Source organism: Salvia splendens, chromosome 15 (genome assembly GCF_004379255.2).
Source record: "Salvia splendens isolate huo1 chromosome 15, SspV2, whole genome shotgun sequence".
Lineage (NCBI taxonomy): Eukaryota > Viridiplantae > Streptophyta > Magnoliopsida > Lamiales > Lamiaceae > Salvia > Salvia splendens.
In genome coordinates this window covers 12,101,782-12,125,500 of record NC_056046.1, presented here as the reverse complement: position 1 = coordinate 12,125,500, position 23,719 = coordinate 12,101,782, and the positions used below count along the sequence as shown (strand labels likewise).

Here is a 23,719-nt window from a genome sequence, read left to right as displayed (position 1 = left end):
CTGCGCCTCCTGCTCGGCCTGCTCATCGACGGTCTGCCGCTCATGCTGCTCGGTCTCACCCTCTCCATGGAAAATTGGAGCGGGTGAAACTGACCCTATGGAGGCAAGATAGCCTCCATGTTCTCATCGCGGTCAGCTCGGGCAACTACGAACTTGGTCTGGCAGAAAGCAGGACCGAGGAACGAAGCAAGCTCCTCAAGCACCGGCAGACTCTGAAGCCGAGCTGCTATCTCTCGGCCGTACAGCGGCAAGGATGACTTCGGGACCCCTGCTCAGGCATTATCGGTCATCAGTTTCATCAGATCAACCGCAAAGGCCGAAAATTGATTGCTCAGAAAGAGTTTCTCCGCGAAGCACGGAGAACCTCCCTTGGGCAACCACGCGGCCGCATCCCTCCGTTTCGTCTGCTCTCCTAGCTGGATGACGAGCTGGTTTTTTGGCAAACTGAGCTTCATCCTGGGCCGAAATCCTAGCAGCTCTGGCTTTCTCAAAGTTTGCCTCAGCCTGCTCGGCCCGGTGACAGCAGCCGCCAACTTCCTCTGCATCTCAAGCATAGTCGTTGACGCTTTGGAGAGTTCGACGGCAACGAGCTTGGAGAGCATATCGTTCCTCTGAAAATGGAAAAAAGCAAAAAGTCAACAGAGGGGCTACAAAAATACAGAGAAAAAAAGCAAGGCCAGAAAATCAAGAAGAAAGTTCACCTCGGCGAAGTCCGTGGGCCAGGCAAAGGCTCACAGATATTTTCCGAAGGAGGCGCCAAGACCACGTCTTTCTCTGGCGCTCTCGGGGGCTTCTGGTCTTCCCCTTCCCTTTGCCGAAGTGGACTCTCCGGCTTTTTGGATCCGAAGAAGAGGTCTTTTTGCCTCTTCGGATTCTTCTCGGCATCAGGCGCCGAGCTGCTGGTTTTCGGCCTCTCCGGTTCCTTAGATTCGGAGGATTTGCGACCGAGCTTGTTTAGCATGTTCACTGCCGAAAAGCAAGGAAACAAGGTTAGTTTTCGCCGCTAAAGAGTAAAGCATAAACAAAAGAAATTCCTCACCCTCAGTTTCTTCGTCCGAAGACGAGATATTGAACACGAGGTCGCCCTTGACGAGCTCAGTTTCCGAGTACTGTTTCCTAATCATAGGAATCTTATTGAGCTCGCCCTCGAGCTCGGCAACGGTTCTAACCGAGGATGAGGATATCACGGACTTCGGCCCTCTCCAGGGAAAGCCCGGAGCCGCTGTCCTATTATAAAAAAAGAAGCGGTTTTGCCATTTCGGCCATTTGGTTTTGCCAGAAGGCCCTAAAAGGCTGTAAAGGGATCAGTAAAACCAAGATCCTTTTCTCTTAAACTGGAAAAAATTAAGGATTGCCCTCAGAGACAGATCCTTGTCTAGCCTACGCAGTTCGGCAGCAAAGGCCGATAAGTGCCTCCAAGAGTTCGGAGTCACCCTGACCTAAAGGGAGTTGAAAAAATCTAGCAGCTCTACAAAGGCAGGGGGAAGAGGGAAACGACGCCCGCATTCCAAGCCGGCTTCATAAACGGTGGCGTAACCCTCCGGCGGCGAGTCAGCCCTATGAAGGTCGTCGGGAATCGCAACCTCCCCCCAGGAAAAAAATATTTTTCGTGTAAGGATATCACAGTATCCTTACTCAAGATGCTGTGAAAATACTCTACGGTCATTCTCCCCGGATTCCTTCCGGCTAGAAGACCCCTTATCCCCTTTCCTACCGCTACCTGACTCAGAAGAAGAAGAAGAAGACATGGTTCTTACTCTTTGAAAGTCTGAAGAAATTCTGAAGAAATTCTCGAAAGCGGAAGGAAATTTTTACGCAAAAGAGAGAGATTGCAGAAGAAGCAATAGCAAAAGTGTTCAACTGATGAGAAAGGACGTATTTATCAGATTCGGAGAAGATTTCAAATCATCGCACCGTTTCGAATCCCACCTTTTCAGGATTCAACGGCCGGATTTACTGTCGCATTTAATGTAGTCACGCGCAAGGCACGTCCCCTGACGTCAGCCTCCCCCGTACCTTTATCCAGAATGCCGAAGTGACTCGCTTCGCCGAAGTGATTCACTTCGCTTTTCGGGGGGGGGTAGTGATGGGGTACGTACTAAACAAGCCCAATAGCAGTGACGGCCCATCAGCCCAAAGCCCAAGGAAGAGTATCAGTTCGGCATTACCAAAGAGTTCGGCCCCAGCCTACAGCTCGGTAAAAGCCAACCAATCAGTTCGGCATTACCAAAGAGTTTGGCTCCAGCCTACACCTCAGTAAAAGCCGACCAATCAAGCTCTACTCTCAGATCGGCAAAAGCTGCTCGGCAATAGTTCAGCAGTTCGGTCTCAGTATTCGACCGAACTGGGAGATAGTGGACCCATGCAGAACCTCCACGACCTCCACTACACGATCTATTTCGTGGTGGACCCATGCAGGACTTCCACGACATCCACGACATCCACGACATACTTAGTGGTGATGTAAGCCACGACCTAGTTAGTGGTGATGTAAGCCACGACCTAGTTAGTGGTGATGCAAGCCACGATCTTAGTTCAATGTATAAATAGAACTTAGATCAGAAGGAAAAGTTGAGCTCTCTAGACATAAAAGATCATATAGCAAGTCTGTATTGTAAGCTGTAGAAAACAGATCAAGCAATACAACTCTGCCCTCTTTTCTTCCCGTGGACGTAGATTTACCTCAGTAAATCGAACCACGTAAATCTCTGTGTCGTGATCTGTATTTTCCTGCATTCATCACCATCAAAAATTCGCCCAACCATCATGGTGCAATCATAATGCCAAGAAAAAATGAACAGAAGCAGGAGGATGTTACTTGCAACGATGTTCTGTTTTAAGGGTGTAGAATGCCAAAGGTTATGTTTCAGTTGCATAGCCAAATCAGGTACACGTCTAAATTACCCTAAAAAGAGGGGGCCATTAAAAAGTGGTTGAATAGTTTAAGGCTTTCTAGATCTTGCTTCAAGTGATATTATCTGCCAAGTATGCAAGTCAGATAAGAAATGTTTGTGACTTTGTGTAGGGGTCACACAATTAACAGGGACTGGCTTTGGTGGTGATAAAACCATAAAAAATCCAAGAACTTCAATCAACTACTGAAACAATTATTTACAGAGACGTCCTCAATCTACATGAATCTATGATTATTTTAGGGATTCAAAAACTAATAAAAAGTGAGCTTGCAATTTTGCAGTAATGAGGAGAAGGAGATACAAACCCTCTAGCACAACCATCTTGATCTTTTGGAACAGAAACTTTTGAAACCTCACCACAAGAACTGAAATGCTCTTCCAGAGATTTCATGATCTGAAGCCATCAACTTGTTAAATTAATTAAAAAGATTTGAAAAGGCACAGGGGAGATAAACACACGGTGAAAAGAACATGTAATATGATGGTTTGGCGAATTTTTGATGGTGATGAATGCAGGAAAATACAGATCACGACACAGAGATTTACGTGGTTCGATTTACTGAGGTAAATCTACGTCCACGGGAAGAAAAGAGGGCAGAGTTGTATTGCTTGATCTGTTTTCTACAGCTTACAATACAGACTTGCTATTTGATATTTGATCTCTAGAGAACTTGACCCCTGTCTATCTGATCTAAGTTCTATTTATACATTGAACTAAGATCGTGGCTTGCATCACCACTAATGATGGTTGTGGATGTCGTGGAGGTCATGGAGATCCTGCATGGGTCCACTATCTCTTTGTTTGGTCCACTATCCTGCATGAGATCCTGCATGAGTCCACTATCTCTCTGTTTGGTCCACTATCCTGCATGAGTTGACTATCTCCCAGTTCGGTCGAATACTGAGACCGAACTGCTGAACTATTGCCGAGCAGCTTTTGCCGATCTGAGAGTAGAGCTTGATTGGTCGGCTTTTACCGAGCTGTAGGCTGGGGCCGAACTCTTTGGTAATGCCGAACTGATACTCTTCCTTGGGCTTTGGGCTTGTTTAGTACGTACCCCATCACTACTCCCCCCGAAAAGCGAAGTGAATCACTTCGGCGAAGCGAGTCACTTCGGCATTCTGATAAATGAAATTTTCATTTCGCTTCTATCACTGCGTATTTACAGCTCAGCGAAAAAATTTCATCGTGCTCGTCCTCGGTCTTATGAAGTAAACTTCTTTGACCGGACTCGTCCTCGGTCTTATGAAGTAAGCTTCTTTGACCGGACTTGTCTTTGGTCTTATGAAGTAAATTTCTTAGACCGGACTAAGCTTGTGTCCTAATTCGGCGAGTTTTATCGCGTGGATCGGACTTTCCCTTGTCCTAATTCGGCGAGTTTTATCGCGTGGATCGGACTTTCCCTTGTCCTAATTCGGCGAGTTTTATCGCGTGGATCGGACTTTCCCTTTGTTGCAGTTCGTTTCAGACGAACTGCTTGTTTCTTAAGCTGAATTGTGGTCTTGTATCCTCCTTAGAAGCTTGGACTCACAATCGTTGGCTTATATATGTTCTAAGAAGGGGATCAGCCTTCGAAGAACAAGATACCTCAGTAACATTTGTAAGAGACGACACGCACATAGACAGACAAAACGCACATAGACAAACCAAACGCACATAGACAAAAAAGGACGAACAAGCACAAAGAAAGCACATACCTCTAGGACCGAACTAGACACAAGACTGACTGACCGGACTGTCTCTTACAAATGGAACTTCTTGAGGTTGGAAATGTGCCATGTTCGGGGTACTTGTTCTCCTGACATGTGAGTCAATTTGTAAGACCCTTTGCCGAGGACTTCTGACACCCGATATGGACCTTCCCATGTGGGTTCGAGTTTGCCCAGCTTTTCTGCTCGGCTTACTTCGTTGTTTCTCAAGACGAGATCTCCCACTTGAAATTGCAGCTTTTTCACCCTTTGGTTATAATACCGGGCTACTTGCTCCTTGTACTTGGCTGCTTTTATGCAGGCCAATTCTCTTCTTTCTTCGGCCAGATCTAGTTCGGCTCTCAGTCCGTCATCATTCATTTCTGAGGAGAAATTTAGAGTTCGGGGACTGGGTACGCCGATCTCAACTGGAATCACGGCTTCAGTGCCGTACACCAGACTGTACGGAGTTTCACCGTTGGAGGCTTTGGGTGTAGTTCGGTAGGACCATAGGACTTGAGGGAGATTTTCTACCCATTGTCCTTTGGCTTGTTCTAACCGAGCTTTTAACCCTTTCACCAAGATACGGTTTGTTACCTCCGTTTGTCCGTTTGCTTGTGGGTGGGAGACCGAAGTGAACCGCTGTTGAATATTCAGCTCTTGGCACCAATTCTTGAATGTCTTGTCGGTGAACTGAGTCCCATTATCCGAAATGAGGATGTGGGGTATGCCAAATCGGCACACTATGTTCTTCCAGACGAAATCCAATGCCTTCGAGCTCGTTATCGTAGCTAATGGTTCAGCCTCTACCCACTTTGTAAAGTAATCCACGGCAACGATAAGGAATTTCATTTGCCGAGGAGCTTGTGGTAGTGGTCCCACTATGTCTATGCCCCATTGCATAAAAGGCCAAGGGCTTAGCATAGCATATAGATCGGTCTGCGGCATCTTTGGGATATTTGCATGGATTTGGCACTTCGTGCATGTCTTGACGAGCTGCACTGCGTCTTGTACCAAAGTTGGCCAATAATACCCCCATCTCAGAACTTTTTTAGCTAAAGCTCTAGCTCCGATGTGGCTACCGCAAGATCCTTCATGAACTTCTCTAAGGATGTAGTCCGTCTCTTCTGGCCCTACACATCGCAATAACGGCTGAAGGTAGGACTTTCTGTATAGGACTCCTCCATGAAGTTCGTACCGAAGGGCTCGGCATGTGATTTTCCGAGCTTCTCTCTTATCCTCGGACAGTTGTCCTTGATCTAGATACTGTAAGATCGGCGTCATCCAGTTCGGCGAGCTGGCTACTGAAAGTACCTCAGCTTCATCAATGCTTCTGTGCATCAATTCCTCCACCCTTGAACTTGGATATGAGGCTAACTTACTTAAAATATCTGCTCGGCTGTTTTCCGCTCTGGGAATGCGGATTATCCGAAAATAAGAGAAACTTCGGCTAATGCTTTGCGCTTTGTCCCAATATTTCCTCATCCTCTCATCACGGGCTTCACTTGTACCCAACATGTGATTCACTACGACTTGTGAATCACAATGGATTTTGAGAGACTTGATAAATAGACTTTGCGCTAGCTTGAGTCCGGCAAGGAGAGCTTCGTATTCGGCTTCATTATTAGTAGTTGGGAATAAGAACCGAAGTGAGTAAGTTACCTCGTGTCCGTCGGGAGCGATAAGTAAAATACCAGCTCCACTTCCCGTTTTATTCGAAGCTCCATCTACGAATCCGCTCCAGCAGTCCGGTGGCTCTACTTCGGATTCCAGGGGCTGTGCTAGTTCGGCATTGGTAGAATTTTTCTGTTCGGCAATGACAGGGATTGCTTGATCGAACTTTGCTTCTGCAAGAAAATCTGCCAAGGCTTGTCCCTTGATGGCTTTCCGAGGTAGGTATTCGATTGAGTGTTCTCCCAACTCTATGGCCCATTTGGCGATTCTGCCTGATGCTTCTGGCTTGGTCAAAACTTGCCGAAGTGGAAGATCGGTTAAGACGCATACCTTGTGAGCATAGAAATATGGCCGCAGTCTCCTTGCTGCATTTACTAATGCCAGAGCAATTTTTTCCAGAGGTTGATACCTTGTTTCTGGACCTCTTAATGCTCGGCTTGTAAAGTAGATGGGAAGCTGCTTTAGGCCTTCTTCTCGTACAAGCACCGCGCTAATGGTCTGATCCGATGCCGCTAAGTATAAGAATATCACTTCAGCATCTGTTGGAGCAGAGAGAATAGGAAGCTCGGCTAAATAACTTTTGAGCTCGTCAAAAGCCTTTTTCTGCTCGACTCCCCACTCAAACTTTGGTGCCTTCTTTAACACTTTGAAGAATGGCATTTGCTTTTCGGCTGCTTGGGAAAGGAATCTATTCAGTGCGGCTAGACATCCAGTTAGCCTTTGCACATCATGTATGGACTTCGGCATTGCCATGTTCTGAACAACTTGAACTTTTAGCGGATTTGCCTTGAGTCCTTCCTTTGAAACCCAACAACCTAGAAACTTTCCCGAATCTACCAAAAAGGTACATTTTTGGGGATTGAGTTTGAGGTTGGCTTTTCGGAGCACGTTGAGAGTGGACTTGAGATTGTCTTCGTACTCCGAAGTGCTTCTGCTTTTAACGACTATGTCGTCAACATACACTTCAACCTCCTTTCCGATCAAATGCCGAAAAAGCTTATCTACCATCCTTTGATATGTGGCTCCGGCATTCTTTAAACCGAACGGCATCTTTTTATAAGCAAAGATGCCGAAGTCAGTAATGAAAGCCGTTTTTGGAGCATCATTCTCATCCATTAAGACTTGGTGGTAGCCTTTGTATAAATCAAGAAAACAGAAAATTTCGAAGCCGATCAAAGCTTCTACTTTTTTGTCTATGTTTGGAAGGGGATAGCAATCTTTAGGACAGTGCTTGTTTAGATCGGTAAAATCTATGCACATCCGCCATCCTCCTTCTTTTTTCTTGATCATCACAGGATTGGCCACCCAAGAGGGATATTTCACCTCGAATAATACATCCGCTTTCAGTAATTGGCGGACTTCGTCATGGATGACTTGATTTCTTTCTGCCGCAAAGAGTCTTTGCTTCTGTTTTATAGGCCGGACTGATGGATCAATATTTAACCGATGAGTGATTACCTCAGAGGGCACTCCGGTCATGTCCAACGGAGACCATGCAAAGACATCTTTGTACTCCTTGAGGAGCTGGATGGTCTTTTCCCGGAGTAGAGGCGTTCCCGCGAAACCGATCTTGACCGTTCTGGATGGATCATCTTCGTATAACTGAACGGTCATTGAGTTCGGCTCTGGTGTGACTTCGGTCATTTCGCTTGCCTCTGACTCCGGCTGCTGTGATTGCTATGCTTGATGATGCCGATCTGATTGCTCGGCACTTTTAAGCGCAATCTGCAGACACTCTTTTGCTCTCTTTTGATCACCTCGGATGACCGCTATCCCCCCTTTAGTGGGGAGCTTGATGGTGAGATGATAAGTAGAGCAAACGGCCCGAACTGCGTTGAGCCAGTCTCTTCCCAGGATGATGTTGTACGGAGACCGAGCTTTTACCACAAAGAACTCGATCATCGTACTGGAGCTTGTAGGCGCTTTTCCCACCGTGATCGGAAGGCTGATAATACCTTCAGGGCGGGTGTCCTCCTGGGCGAAACTTTTCAGAGGAAGTGGTGCCGGACTAAGCCGAGCTGGATCCACTTCTAGTTTATCGAAACATTCTTTAAAAAGAATGCTGACTGACGCTCCTGTATCCACAAACACTCTGTGGATCAGTTTGTTTGCCACTCCGGCTTGGATGACAATAGCGTCTTGATGAGGAGAGATGGCCGGGACGGGATCTGCATCTGAAAATGTAATCACTTCGTCCTGCTTCAGCCTTTTATGCGTTGGCTCCTCTCGATTGAAGCCTCTGCGCTCTGACTTCAGGGACGATTTAGTCTTCCCGGCAGGGAGAGCATCAATAGTCAGGATTACTCCATCATATTGCTGCTCGTCATCGTCTTCGGGATCCTGTTGCCTTTTCGGATCCTGAGGAGCGCAGTTCGCACCTCTCTGCTTTTTGTTCTTTTTCGGCTGCTTGCTTTGGTATTTTTTTAATGTCCCTGCTTTCACAAGAGCATCAATACCTGCAGCCAAATGTCGGCACTCCTCGGTGTCGTGACCGTGGTCTTGATGGAAGGAGCAATATTGATCCTGAGGTCGGCGCGCGGCCGATTTCGTCATCCGCTTTGGTTTTTCGAACATATCGGAATGTAGTTCGAAAATTTCCGCTCTTGACTTGTTCAATGGTACGAACTGAGCGGGCGGCTTCTCAGGATTGAGACGTGGCCCCAATCGGTCTTGCACCGGAGTCCTTTGAATCCTTTCAAAAGGAGTTCGGCGAGGATGTCCCTGATCGCTATGATCGGGCTTCCTCCTGTCTCCTCGGGATGAGCTGTCTAAAGACCGTTTGCGACGGTCTGCCTCATCGGCTCGGGAGAACTGGTCCGCAATGTCCCACATCTCTTGAGCTGTTTGCGGACTGCATTCCACGAGCTTTCTGTAGAGAGCTCCTGGCAGGATTCCATTTTGGAATGCCGAAATGACAAGTAGATCATTGAGATCATCTACTTGTAGGCATTCCTTGTGGAATCTCGTCATAAAGTCGCTGATCTTTTCGTCGCGACCTTGACGTATAGAAAGCAGCTGAGCCGAAGTGATTCGGGCTTCCGCTTTCTGAAAGAACCTCCTGTGCAAAGCATCCATTAGATCTCGGTAAGATCTAATGCTGCCTTGGGGGAGGCTATCGAACCACCTTCTTGCGTTCCCGATAAGCAGCTCGGGAAACAGCTTGCACATATGGACCTCATTGAGACCCTGGTTCGCCATGTTATACTGATAGCGTCCCAGGAAGTCATGAGGATTCACTAACCCGTCATAAGTCATCGACGGAGTTCGGTAGTTCTGTGGCAGGGGAGTTCGGGTGATATCGTCCGAGAACGGAGTCTTCAATGCTCCGTACATGGCGAACCCGACATCTCTTCGGTATGGAGGAGATGGAGATCTCCTGTGATTCCGGTACCGAGGAGGAACAGGAACATGTCGGGGTTGAGGATTCTTCTTCCTGGAAGACACGGCACTACTGCGGTAGTGACTTTCATGTCTGGATGAGGAAGGAGAATCCACCGTTTTCGTCTTCGGCTCTTGGCTTTTTTGCAGGAAGGCTAAGAACTCATCCTGCTTCTCAGCCAAGAACAGCTTGACAGCCTCATTCAAATCAGGCTGCTGGGAAGACTCGGTGTGTGGACCTTTTGAGCGGCTTGTTCCTTCATCGTGAAAACTGGAAGTAGATGTCTCCCGAGGCTGTTTTCCGGACCTGCGGGCTGGACTAGCTTCCTCATGGTTTTCACGAACGGTATTACGGGTAGTATGTGATCTGGTATGCATTTTTTTGGGGTGGAAAAAGGGTCAAAAATTCGCTTTATCACAAATTTGGTTCTCTGTTTCCCACAGACGGCGCCAGTGATGGTTTGGCGAATTTTTGATGGTGATGAATGCAGGAAAATACAGATCACGACACAGAGATTTACGTGGTTCGATTTACTGAGGTAAATCTACGTCCACGGGAAGAAAAGAGGGCAGAGTTGTATTGCTTGATCTGTTTTCTACAGCTTACAATACAGACTTGCTATTTGATATTTGATCTCTAGAGAACTTGACCCCTGTCTATCTGATCTAAGTTCTATTTATACATTGAACTAAGATCGTGGCTTGCATCACCACTAATGATGGTTGTGGATGTCGTGGAGGTCATGGAGATCCTGCATGGGTCCACTATCTCTTTGTTTGGTCCACTATCCTGCATGAGATCCTGCATGAGTCCACTATCTCTCTGTTTGGTCCACTATCCTGCATGAGTTGACTATCTCCCAGTTCGGTCGAATACTGAGACCGAACTGCTGAACTATTGCCGAGCAGCTTTTGCCGATCTGAGAGTAGAGCTTGATTGGTCGGCTTTTACCGAGCTGTAGGCTGGAGCCGAACTCTTTGGTAATGCCGAACTGATACTCTTCCTTGGGCTTTGGGCTTGTTTAGTACGTACCCCATCATAATACACACCTCATGTTGACATTTAGATTTACTAAATCCACGGACAAATACGGTTCGCCCCTGAGCATTTCCTCCCTTCTGAAAAGGCTCTGTTCCTTGACAACTAGAAGAATTAAAAAAATATATACTCAAAAGGAACTATATAATAAAATACTACAGGTACATAAACCACTGAAAAATTTGTCCATACCCATTGTATCGGGTAACCGATCCTCTTTCCTTCAAAAAATCAAGTCTTACACGACGTCGCAGCAACTCTTTCCCATTCAACTCGTGAAGGGCCTATAACTTATAAGTATACAAATGAGAACTGACAGCTAAAAGAACAAAGGTAAGAGTGTGAATATCTAATTGATTCTTAAGTGTGACATGAAAAGTTACCTTTTCTGCTGCTTCTGCTGAAGCAAATTCAACATAACCATGGCCTTTAAACGTTTCATCGAAGTTCATGGCAAAGCCAATATGAACAACCTCTCCAGCAGCTTTGAAGAAATTCTCACTGAAAAATTATAGAAGTTTCATGAAAAAGAAAACATACCAGTTACAATCAAAGATTTTAAGAAAAGATAACCGTACACGTCCTCTTGCTCAACGGAGAAGGATAGATTCCCAACATACAAAGTTTTTCCGCCACTTGTCTGGTCTGTGGGAGTGGTAGGGGTGTGGAGCTGCATAATGTTAGAAATCAATATGTTAAGGGGATCGTGAACTGAGTTTACTCATACATAACTACATACTCCTATTACATAATCTTTCAAAAATGTTCTACATATATTTATCCAGGTGACATTTGGAGTGTCTCTAAGTAAGAACTTCATATCAGGAAGTAGGCTTAATTTCCCACCGATGTACCCCACATAACTCACTTACCTTTGGATATATACAACGTGAAAATTATTTTCAATGTGCATCATGTGCAGTATGTCGTAAGCAAAGAAATGCTTGTCTGAGAAATAGAAACAAGCCTAGGATTATGACCTTACATCATCGTCTGAGCTGCTGGTTTCATCATCTAATTCCAGTTCCTGATTAATCATATCTTCCTCCTGGGCTGTATCAACATTATCATCATTGTTAGTCTCATGAGCAGAGTCAAATTCATAAATCCTCGAATCATCTTTCTCCTCGACAGAAACCAGTGATTCCACTGTACTCGGCAGTGGAGAAGATAGGTTGCCTGTGGTAACATCCCCATTCAGAAAGGCTGCATCTTCGTAGGAAACGACAAAATCCTTACTTGATTCTTCCTTATTCTTTTGGGGAGCTGTGGGGTCATTCTTACTCAATGATATAGCTGCAGGGGCATCCTCATACAAATTGGTTTCACCCAGAAAGCAAGAGTCAACGTCATAATTTGGTTCATCTATCTCAACGATAGCAGCTATATGCCCCTCCTCAGCTGTGACAGTGTCTTCGTCCAAAACATTAATTTTTCCTTCTAACACTGAAACTATGTGCACATCCACTCCAGATACTTTACCCTGGAAAAAGTTAATATGAAATAAACTTAGTTTACTTGCTACGAGAAGAACTCACCCGGTTCATAGTTGAAGGAATACATAATCAGCCATTAAACAGAGATTGTGTCTAAACAAATTATCTAAGAGATAAGCAATATATGGTAGGCCATGAAGGTGAATATATTGACAAGTGAACGGAACACCATTGATGAAAACACACTTCAATTTGACAACTGATAAGAATGGCATAAACCTCGATACAGTGCTCGGGCTTGGAACAACAATCATCTGCCAGGGAGGAGGTATCGACTTTCTTTTGAATTTCTATGGTATCAGTCGTGATCTCAGACGCATTTTCCGCTACCTTCTGCTTCTTAGCACTCACCAATTCCGCCTCAATGGCTCTCTTCCCTACTGAACATTAAAAATTTAAAACAAAGCAGATTTTTTTTAAGGATCGCATAAATCGTCAAGAAAGAAATAAAGAACAGAGCAAATAGGAATCAGGTCAGCCGGGAAAACAGAAGGAAATGGGGAAGGGATAAACCTTTTTCCAGAGAAGCTAAATCCATATAAATCACATATAAAAGCGAATCAAATTAGAGAAGAACGCAGCAAGTATGTTGATGGATCTTCTTCCCTTTCAGAATTTGACAGTAGCAGTAGCAGTGTCGAATGCAAAACCCTTGGCAATTGGCATGAATGAGAATGTAGTGTATAGCCGTTTCTTGTTAATTTGAGAGGACATATAGCGCATTAAATATTAAATTATCTCTATATTCATTAAAATATCTTCGAGAATAGGGAGTAATATTAAGATTCATAAAAAATATTGATGAATTACCACTGATTAGCATAGAGATTAGAGAACCTGTCGCTAGAGGTTTATGGACTTTTTTTTTATGTGAATGAAGGATTAAGTTGGAATGGAAAAGACATACTACTATATTCATTTTGTATTTTCTAAGATTGCATCTTTATAAAACACACATATGGCGTTAATCAATTAATCTGAGTTAAGCGTCTTTATTGGAGACCGAATTGAAATGCATCTCTACTTTCGAGTTAACGCAAATTTTAATTACGTATATTCCGTTAGGGCATCCGCAATGGGCGGACGATGGCACGCCAGATGGCGCGCATCGTCCGCGCCATCCATCGTCCGCACCCATTGCGGGTGCGCGCCATAGGGCGCGGACGATAGTCGCGCCCTATACTTCGGTCGCGGACGATAGCGCGGACGATAGCCATCGTCAGCGCCATCGTCCGCCCCATTGTGGAGGTCGCGGACGATGGCACGCGGTTTCGTTTTTTTATAAATACCGTTCATTTGTAACATTTCATTTCACTCGATTTCATTTTCGAAACTTACATTTACATAATTACTACGAAATGGATTCAAGCCCCAATAGTCCTACGTTTAGCGCAGGGGCGCATTGGCCGGGTACAGAACCCGGCGATTATTGTTCGTTCGACACCAACACCCATTACGATCCCGATTTCAGTACGGAATCGTATGGGTTGTCTGACATGGAGCCGTCTCCGCATCGCCCAACCGCAGCTGCCGATCCCAACCCCGCCGCGACCGCTTCTGCCCCAGCCAGAAAGAAGCAGAACCGGCAGCGGGCGCAGAAGTTGCCGCCTCCCGGTGATTGCGATGAGTACGCCCCCGACCGTACGAACTACAACGACGACGAAACTCTCACCTTGGCCCGGTGTTGGGTAGATATATCGGAAGATCCGATATTCGCGAACAACCAGCGACAGATCGCGTACACGGAACGCATCGCGGACCTCTACAATTCGGTCAAGCCGCCGACCGCGTACAAGCGCAAGCGTGAGCAACTCCGCAAGCACTAGGATCAAGTCAAGAAGCAAGTGAACTTGTACGCGGCGGAGTTCGAGAAGTTCACGCGGTCACAGGGGAGCGGCGAGAGCTTGAGCGACGTGCGCGCTAAAGGGCTGTTGTCGTACCGATCGATGTACGGCGACTTCAAGCACGAGGCCATCTAGGTGCTCTTGAGGGGACAAGCAGAAGTTCCAAGGTAGAATTCTGCACACTGGTGCGCCGAAGAGGACGAAGACCACTGAAGCTGGTGATTACACGAGCAGCGGCAGCAGCAACCACCCGGTTGACCTCAACCGGACGTACGTGGATGAAGGGAGTTCCGGCACACCGGTGTCCTTCCGGCGTCCTCCCGGCGTCAAGGCTACGAAGGCCAAGGGAAAGGCGACCGCGATCTCATCGTCGACCGCTGCAACCCAAGCTCCGGTCCCGGTAGAGCTCCAGACCCAGACGGCCACCGCGTTTGAGTCGTTAGCAACAGCGTCGATGGCAAGGACGATGTTGCAGACGCACAGGGCCCTCAAGAAGTGTACCGACCCCGACGAAGCTGAATATCTCCGGGCGTTACTCGATGAGCTGCGTCGGAAGTTGGAAATTGGTCCGACTTAGTTTTTTTTTTTTAGTTCAATGATGTAACTTTTTTTATTAAAACTTAGCCGTTTGTTATTTAGACCGTTTTTTATTTACTCGTTACTTGTTATTTGAAAACAGTTAAATTAATTAAACAAAACAATAAAATGATGATGTGGCGCGCCATAGGGCGCGCCTTAAGGCGCCCCACTGCAGGTGGGGAGGCAGGAGGATAAAACTGCTGACGTGGCGCGCATTAGGGTGCCCATTGCTAATGCTCCTATGAGACTTAAAAAATTTCCCCCAAACCACTTTCTTGCATGTATAATCTATATTACTTGTAAATTCAAAATAGGGGGGGGGGGCTTTTCCCTTGAAATAGCATAATATAGGATTCAGCTTCCCAGAAATGGGATGGTTTTTAGAGTAATTTGGGTAAAATTCATAAAATTTGTATATTTTCTTTTTTTCTTAAATTTTATTTTATAATCTAAATTCATGATTTTTGACTGTTTTGTTATTTTTTCGATCAATAATTGACAAATTAAAATAAGAGTAAATGTCAAAACTGGTCCTGGACATATGTCCATTTTACGATTTTTGTCATATACTTTATCTTTTGAATTTTTGCATCCTGAACATTTCAACTCGGATCACAATTGGTCCTACACTAACAATTCCGTCAATTTTAAAACGGTTTTAACCCGATTTTGATGGTTTTAACAGTCTCAATCGAGTTAAAGCCGTTTAAAAATCGGTCAAAATCAGGTTAAAACCGTTTAAAAATTGACGGAATTGTTAGTGTATGACCAATTGTGATCCAAGTTGAAATGTTCAGGATGCAAAAATCCAAAAGGTAAAGTATATGACCAAAATCATAAAATGGGCATATGTCTAGGACCACTTTTGGCCTTTACTCTTAAAATAATGGTCTAAACATTTAATATTTTCCGTTGTTTCCTTATATTTTCATTTTTTTAATTAAGTATATGAACTTTGAATTTTTATTTTTTATTTTTCTCGACGAATAATTTCAATCAAATTAAAGATGTTTTGTCTATTGCTCTAATTTAACTATTTTATAAATGGCATTAAGTTTTAACTTTTTTTTAGATAACAACTCTTTTGTGAATTAGTATATTGGACTATCATTGAGGTGTGTGATCAATTGCTAACTCATCTCTTAATTACTGACTATAACTAATTTAAGTCCATAAGATTTAAATAGATTAGAAGAATGACCAAATTTAGGGTTTTGGATCAAATGTCAATAAAGTATATAAAAAATATCAACGTGATTCCTTGAATATGTCAACACAATTTTGTATTGACATTGTAGATGTATTACATTGACATTTTTTGATGTCGACATTTATATTTAACTGTTACGTAAATTACGAAAATAAAAAAAATTAAATTTTGACATCGGAACATATGCAAGTGAGATCTCGTTAGAATCCTTATAAAATTATCTTTAATTTGATATATTTTGTGTAAAAAATATATCAAATTGAGATGGTCATAATCATTTAAAGTTTTGAGATTTTTTTAAAAGTTGGTCATAACTAACTTTTTATTAATTGACATTAATACCCTTAATTGATATTTTTTATGTATTGTATTGATATTCGTGGATGATTGATCTTATACCTTGATTTAATGATCTAATACGTATTTTTAGTTAGTTGTAGTTAGCAATTTAAGAGGAAGTTAGCAATATAACACACTCGCGAATGGATAACAAATTTTACGATATATTTGTTGATCGAGATGTCTGGGAGTTTTGTCTTTAAATTGCATTTGGTTTAGTGCTTTTACGCATGAGTCTTCTCAAGAGTCGGGAGATTTGCATACGATTCAAACTGAAAACTCATCAACCTATTAAGACACAAATTTATTATACTCATACTGGAAACACGTCTTTGTAATACTATACCCAACTTTCAAACAGATGGTTGACATTAAGGACCCGTTTTATTGCTGCCTAAACCCAGGTTAAGGTATGAGGGGCCCACCACAATCCAGCGTTTGATACATTTGTGTTGTTTTCCTAATGATCCAGGTTTAATCTTTTCGACCCGGCTTTGTTCCCTGTTGGGGTTGGAAAAAAGGCTAAAAATAGTCCGTCACTTTCTTATGGATTATAAACCCTAGTCACCGCCTCCATCTGGATTAAGGAGCAAAATGGCTACCGTGCCCCTCCAATCTGCAATTTCCACATCCAAACTTGGAGAGTAAGGATGCTATTTAATTGCTGCATACGAACCAACTTGTAAGCATTCGGTATAATCATACAATTTCATTTTGTATGGTCATTCATACTAGCCGCCGATTTAATTGCTGCATACTGGGGCGATTTAATTGACGACATACGAGGCGATTTAATTGCTGCATACTGATCGCATTTTCTTTTTGTATGACTATTCATTGTAGCCGGCGCAATTGGGGGTTCTGCGAGTTGCAGATTAGGGGATACAAACCAGTACTGCAGATTAGGGGGTTCTGACGACATCCAGATGCTTCCAACGGATCGTTGAGAGCTCGCCATTGGTTTCAATGCACGGGAAGGATTAGCTCGAACTCGTCTTGGACTGCGGCGAGACTAAGTGTGTGGATGGCGGTCGTCTGATTTAGGGTGAAGACCACTCCTTATATAATGGAGTTACGTCTGAGGCGGGAAGATTAATTGGAGTGGCGGGATTCATTTAGGGCTAAATTCGATTTTCTTCATTTGGGAAATGAAGAAGACAGTTCACACAATTTTGAGGATAAAAAGGTAAATGCAACTTCTTAATCCTCAGTCCACAAACGAGCCCAAACGACCGAAACGGGTTAACCAAATATTTAGCCCAACCCATTTTTTTCAATTGCTATAAAACTCCCATAGTTGGATTGCTTAAACCTTGGTTAAAGCCAAAATTATCCAAGCAATTTATCCAATCCATCTTTTCACACAAAAAGCAATAAAACGGGTCCTAAATGTATTCAATGAAAATTCTACCGTAAGAAAAAAAATTTGTAAAGAAGGATTTCTCTAAATAATCTCAAAAAGTTCAAGAAAAACTTTTCTATTAAATTAACATAGTTTAGTGATCATCATATTTGTTAATATTGACACTTCTAGTTCTGACATGTCATCTTCAAATAATATAAATTTAGATATACAATTTTTTTTAAAAACAAAGATTATCTGAAAGTTCTTTTTAAATAACACAAAGTAGTACTAGACTACTAGTATTATACTCCACCCGTTTCATAGTTGTGGAGTCATTTTAACATTTTGGTACGTTACATAGTATTGAAGTCATTTTTTTAATAAAAGTCAACACATTTCTTCTCGCTCACTTTACTCTCTCTTACTTTATTCTCTTTTAATCTCTATCTTTTTCATTTCATACTTTATTCTTTATTTACTTAACTCACTCAATACAAGTTTTCTTAATCTCTGTGCCGAAAAAAAATGTCTCCACTGCTATGGAACAGAGGGAGTACTACTATAGTCGAATTTGGAATTGGAGATGACTTAGTTTTAGAGTAAGTAACCGTGAGACTATGTAACAATTCGAATTCTATTAATGCCTTCATATATTTGGCAAATATGGGCATGGAAATGGATTTCTTGAAGCACATATATCATTCTCTCTCCCTCACTAAGCTCAGTCCCACTATGAGTAATCAACTTTTCATTTTAGGTTTTTTTTTTTTTTTTTTTTTTTTTTTTAATTAACTTCATATATTTATATCATATATATGAAGGAGGAAATTACAAATCAACTCCTATAACAAGGAGGAAAGACAAATTACGCCGCCCAAGGTTCGAACTCGAGACCTCCAGGATGGACGCGGTATCCAGCACCCTTTACCGCTAGGCCAAGGGGCTTGGATGACTTTTCATTTTAGGTTATCCTGATTATATTTCCTTTTTTTTTTGGCAAAATCAGTGTTTTAAAAAATCGGACAGGACCGACCGGTTTGACCGGTTCGGCCGCGAACCGGAGACCTGTCCGGTCCGATTCATCCTATAAAATCAGTTGAGAGTTCGACCGTTTTGAACCGGAATAACCGGGCGGTTCAATCCGAAACCGGGAACCTGTCTGACCACTTCAATATATTTTTAAGAGAGAATATTTTTTTGGTCCACGAACTTTGCCAAAGTATCATTTTAGGTCCGTGAACTTTGAAAATATCATTTTAGGTCCGTCAATTACAAGTTAATATCATTTGAGGTATTTTGAACTTTTTCTGGACGAAAATGCCCTTAAGGTCTTCAAATAGCAATTTGGACAATTATTTCGCTACTCATCTTGCGCCAGAAGCCTATATAGTCCAACAATTTTTAACGGCAAATTTTTATAATTAAATTCAATTTGGATGGCAATTGATCTTCATTCTGAAATTCATATTAATAATACTCCGAATGACCATCCAAATTAATAGTTATCTAATTTTAAGACAAATAAACTAAATATAATTCACAAATCACCTATAGTAAGTTCTTAAAATGCAATTTAGATTGAAAAAATAAAATAAAGTATCAAGTCTCAATTCACTATCCTTATATAATTGGTCATCTAATAATTGAAAATTTAACACATAGTACTATTTTTTACAACAAATTTTAATTAAATTTAAATTCAATTTGGATGGTAATTAAATTAAGAGGGAACATCTTTTTTGGTCCACAAACTTTGCCAAAGTATCATCTTAGGTCCGTGAACTTTGAAAATATCATTTTAGGTCCGTGAACTTTGAGTTAGTATCATTTGAGGTACTTTTTACTATTTCCAAGTTTTTTTGGATGAAAATACCCTCAATACCTTAAGGTGTATATATTTTTAATAAATTTACCATATACTCATATTTTTTTATAAATATCTTTACAATATATTTTTTACAAATTTTCTAAATTTAATTTGACCTTAAATATTAGTATCACTTAATTTTGTGACATGCAAGTAAAATTGCTTCTTCAATTTTTTATATTAACTTTTTTTAAAATTGAATAAAGAACTTTTCTTTAATAATAAAAAAATTGAATAAAGATCTTTTTATAAACATCTTTACAATATATTTTTGACAAATTTTCTAAATATAATTTGACCTTCAATATTATCATTTAATTTTGTGATATGCAAGAAAAGATTTTTATTCAATTTTTTATTATTAAAGAAAAGTTCTTTATTCAATTTTAAAAAAATTAATATAAAAAATTGAAGAAGCAATTTTACTTGCATGCCACAAAATTAAGTGATAATATTTAAGGTCAAATTATATTTAGAAAATTTGTCAAAAATATATTGTAAAGATATTTATAAAAAGAGTGAACTGCAACAAAAGGCCCTAACTTTTCGCTGTGTAACAGCAGAGGCCCCTAACTTTTAAAAATCTCACCAGATGGATCTAACAAAATATGTAATCACAAAACGTGTATATTTTGCCATTTTTCGGACGAAAATGCCCAAATAGGTTGAAGGGCAGTTTAGACCTTTTACGAACTACACTTGCTCCCTATACCTGCACATAGTCTGCATGTGCAGGGGCTGTCTTGTCAAACAGTATAGTCTTCATAATTCCTTTCTCCTAATTGATGTAGCCGTTTGGTATAAATGCAAACGTACTGTGGCTTTTACATTGGAGGAAGTTAGGTAATGGTGTAGTACTCCATATAGAATTAATTGGCTCTGAATTTCGATTATGTTAAATAAACTCTGTGCGGTCCTTTCTCATCGAGAAAATAACATGGGCTTGTTATCAATTTATTTTGCAAATTAAACAACGGACATAACCAAGATAAATACTTATTCCAATTTCTAAAAAATAAAGAATTTGGAAGACGTGTGCTGTAAGTTCTAATGTGAAATTTATAATATGGGACAGATATGAAAAAAAGTGTGAGTGAAGTATTACTCTGGAAAATGGTCAATTGGTAATAGAAAGAAAATTATCAAAAATAGAAATACATAATTAAAAAAATAAAATATAATAAAATATAAAAGTGAACTACTTTTATTGGAGCAAACAAATGTGCCCAGCAGAAGAATAGGATTTTAGTCACGTATGAAGATGAAAGTCCGATGGGATGTTGTGTCACAGTATCCCTTTTAATTTTTATAAAAATTGATTTGGATTCATAATATTTATATTTTTAATGCTGCAATTCCCATGTTAAAATAGTAAGTATATATTCAAAAAGTTATTTGTGTTTTTAAAAGCTACTAGTACTACATTAAAGTGGAAACGTACCATTTAATAAAAAATGTAAATAAGGACAAATGCAAAAATGTAAATAAGGACAAATGCTTATTTTATTTTTATTACTATGATTTATTTAAATTTCATTAGTCAACTTTATTATACTGTACCATATTAATAGATGATCTTATCCTAACAATTTGTCAACAACAATGCCATATAACATTAAAAAGGGAATTGAATAATCAATGGTTTCGAAAATACTTGAACTGAGTCAAATAAATATGAAATGAAGACAAAAAATTATGTGTGAAATGAAACTAAACTTCGGCTTAATAAATTACAATGCAGGTCCGAGCTTGGGAAAATAATAGGGGACAAGAACCATGCTTTGCTGTCACATCAATTACTTTCGCAGGTCCCATCAACAGTGCATGCAGCAGTGGCGGCCATACAAAAGAGCGGTTTTGCCCTTCCAAGCCCTGAGATTGTTATGGTCCGAAAAAACACGATTTGTGATTACATATTTTGTTAGATCCCTCTGGTGGGATTTGTAAAAGTTAAGGGCCTCTGCTGTTACACAGCGAAAAGTTATGGCCTTTTGATGCAGTTCACTCTTATAAAAAAGAGTATATGATATATTTATTAAAAATATATACACTTTAAGGTATTGAGGGTATTTTCGTATAAAAAATTTGTAAATAGTAAAAAGTACCTCAAATGATACTAACTCAAAGTTCATGGACATAAAATGATATTTTCAAAGTTCACGAACCTAAAATGATACTTTGGAAAAGTTAGTATACCAAAAAAGATGTTCCCTCTTGAATTAAATAGTAGTAAAAAAAATTGTTGGAGTGTAGGTGTTTGACGCAAGATGAGTGGCAAAATAATTGTCCAAATTGCCCTTTGAAGGCCTTAAGGGCATTTTCGTTTGAAAAAAATTCAAAATACCTCAAATGATATTAACTTGTAGTTAACGGATCTAAAATAATATTTTCAAAATTTACGAACCTAAAATGATATTTTGACACGGCAAAATTTGTGGATATAAAAGACGTTCACTCTATTTTTAATCTATTTTCATTTCTGACTCCATTGCTCTCTCTGAAAACAACGTCGATCTTCTCCACCGCCAGTCCGCCACCCAACCCATGCTTCGACTAGCGCTACTCCCTTCTAGATCAGTCGTACAAAGGCGGAAAAGGTGGCTGGCGTCGTCTTTTGAGGTATTGCTCAAGCAAAATGGATGGAGAAATTTAGGGATTTGTAATTTTGAAATAGAATTGGGGGAAAAGATGGAAAAGTGGCTGAGGGAGACAAGCAGCATCAGGGAGTTGTGGCTGATTCTATGGTCTCCGACTATCATCAATAGCCGCGGTGAATCAGTGATGGCATGGGGAGAGGAGAGAAAATAACTCAGAGAGGAAGAGTATGAATTACGAAAAAGAAAAGTGTCTGCAAAGTAAAACTAATGCAGTATTTCAAATATTTCATTAAATTATTAATATAATTAAAATGTTTCTAATTATTCATTGCAAGTCCCATCAATGTCCCGTAAGTTCACTGCACTAGTAAAATTATTATATTTATATTTATTTATTAAGTAATTAATTAATTAATTTATATTTATTTTAAAAAAACAGTTGAATCGTGTACAAGTAGCCTCGCCGGTCCAGTTTTTAAAACATTGGGCAAAACAACACTCTTTTCTATCTCTCTTTTACTTTATTCCCTCTTTTTTTACTTTATTCTCTCAACATCTCTCCTACCTTTTCTCTCTTTTTATTCTCTCCACTTAATTTAATAAATACTCCAATTTTTAAAAAACGCCAAAAAGAAACTCCTCAGAGCATCTCCAATGCCGGCGTCAAAATCGCGACGCCGATTTTTCGCCGACGCCGAACCATTGGAACCGGCGTCGGCGAAATCGGCGTCAAAATCGGCGTGGCCATGCCGATTCGCGCGATGACGCCGGTTCCGACGCCGATCCTCACGGCGCCATTGTGGGTTCCGGATCGGGGTCAAACCGGCGTCAGATTTTATTTTTTATTTTTTTTCTTTTGAAAACACTATATATACGCGCTTTGAACGTCATTTTCATTCGCACCACTTGTTTTAACGAGTACTCTCTCTACCTTACTTTCTGTTCAAGATCAATAACGAGCAATTGAGAACAACTACGAAGGTACTCCAGTGACTCCCGGGGGATGGTCTCAGACTCCCCCGCCTCCCGGTGTAGGGTCTCAGACGCCCCCGACTCCCGGGGTAGGGTCTCATACTTCCCCGGCTCCTGGGGGATGTGGTTGGCCTCCGATGACCGGGTGATGTGATATTTTAGAGTTCTTAATCAATGTATAAAGATTATCAAGTTCAATTATTTTAACTCTAATAATACTACACTACTGCAAGAATACAGTATCGTAGTAGTATTTCAAGTGTCGATCCACAGGGAGGCAAGATTGCTTACACTTAATATGACTACACAAAGCATATAAAGATTTTGTTTTGATTTTGAGATGGTTAACTAATTTAAGCTACTAAAATGAGATTTTTGACACGAGAAAGACAGGTCACTCCAAGTTGCTCACTAAGCTTGCGTTGTTTTACACCATTTACAACGAAACATACGACGAGATTATAATTATCAACCTAATCGCGTGCACTGAACATGTCTACGACGTATAGTTCACAGTCAGCTGAACACATGTTCCATGAACCAACTTTCAACGACATTTAATTCCTGCGGATGCGCGGGAATAAATGTCGTCTACTATAATCACTTACCTAATCCACTATCAATTTATCCCCTGAACAGTTCTAAATCGAAAGCATACCAACAAACGATCAATCCTAAGCTATGTTAAAGAGACAATAGTTAAGATTTAACAACACTACATCATTAGCAAAAAACGTAGCATTTTAATTATCAAACACATTGTTGGTATCAAACA

The 23,719-nt window shown here is 41.2% G+C and overlaps 1 protein-coding gene across 1 annotated transcript in view; it reads right to left on the bottom strand.

Annotated features, from left to right (window-relative positions):
- The window catches only part of LOC121768023 (nucleolin 1-like), a 29,019-nt gene extending 15,969 nt beyond the window's left edge, over positions 1-13,050 (bottom strand). Inside the window, exons 1-6 of the mRNA XM_042164363.1 lie at positions 12,705-13,050; positions 12,411-12,571; positions 11,681-12,178; positions 11,274-11,365; positions 11,079-11,196; positions 10,888-10,979 (exon numbers count right to left, since the gene is read on the bottom strand). Coding sequence (XP_042020297.1) covers positions 10,888-10,979; positions 11,079-11,196; positions 11,274-11,365; positions 11,681-12,178; positions 12,411-12,571; positions 12,705-12,729 — 986 coding nt within the window. The 5' untranslated portion in view covers positions 12,730-13,050. The remainder of the gene's footprint in view (positions 1-10,887; positions 10,980-11,078; positions 11,197-11,273; positions 11,366-11,680; positions 12,179-12,410; positions 12,572-12,704) is intronic.
- Positions 13,051-23,719: the final 10,669 nt, after the last annotated feature.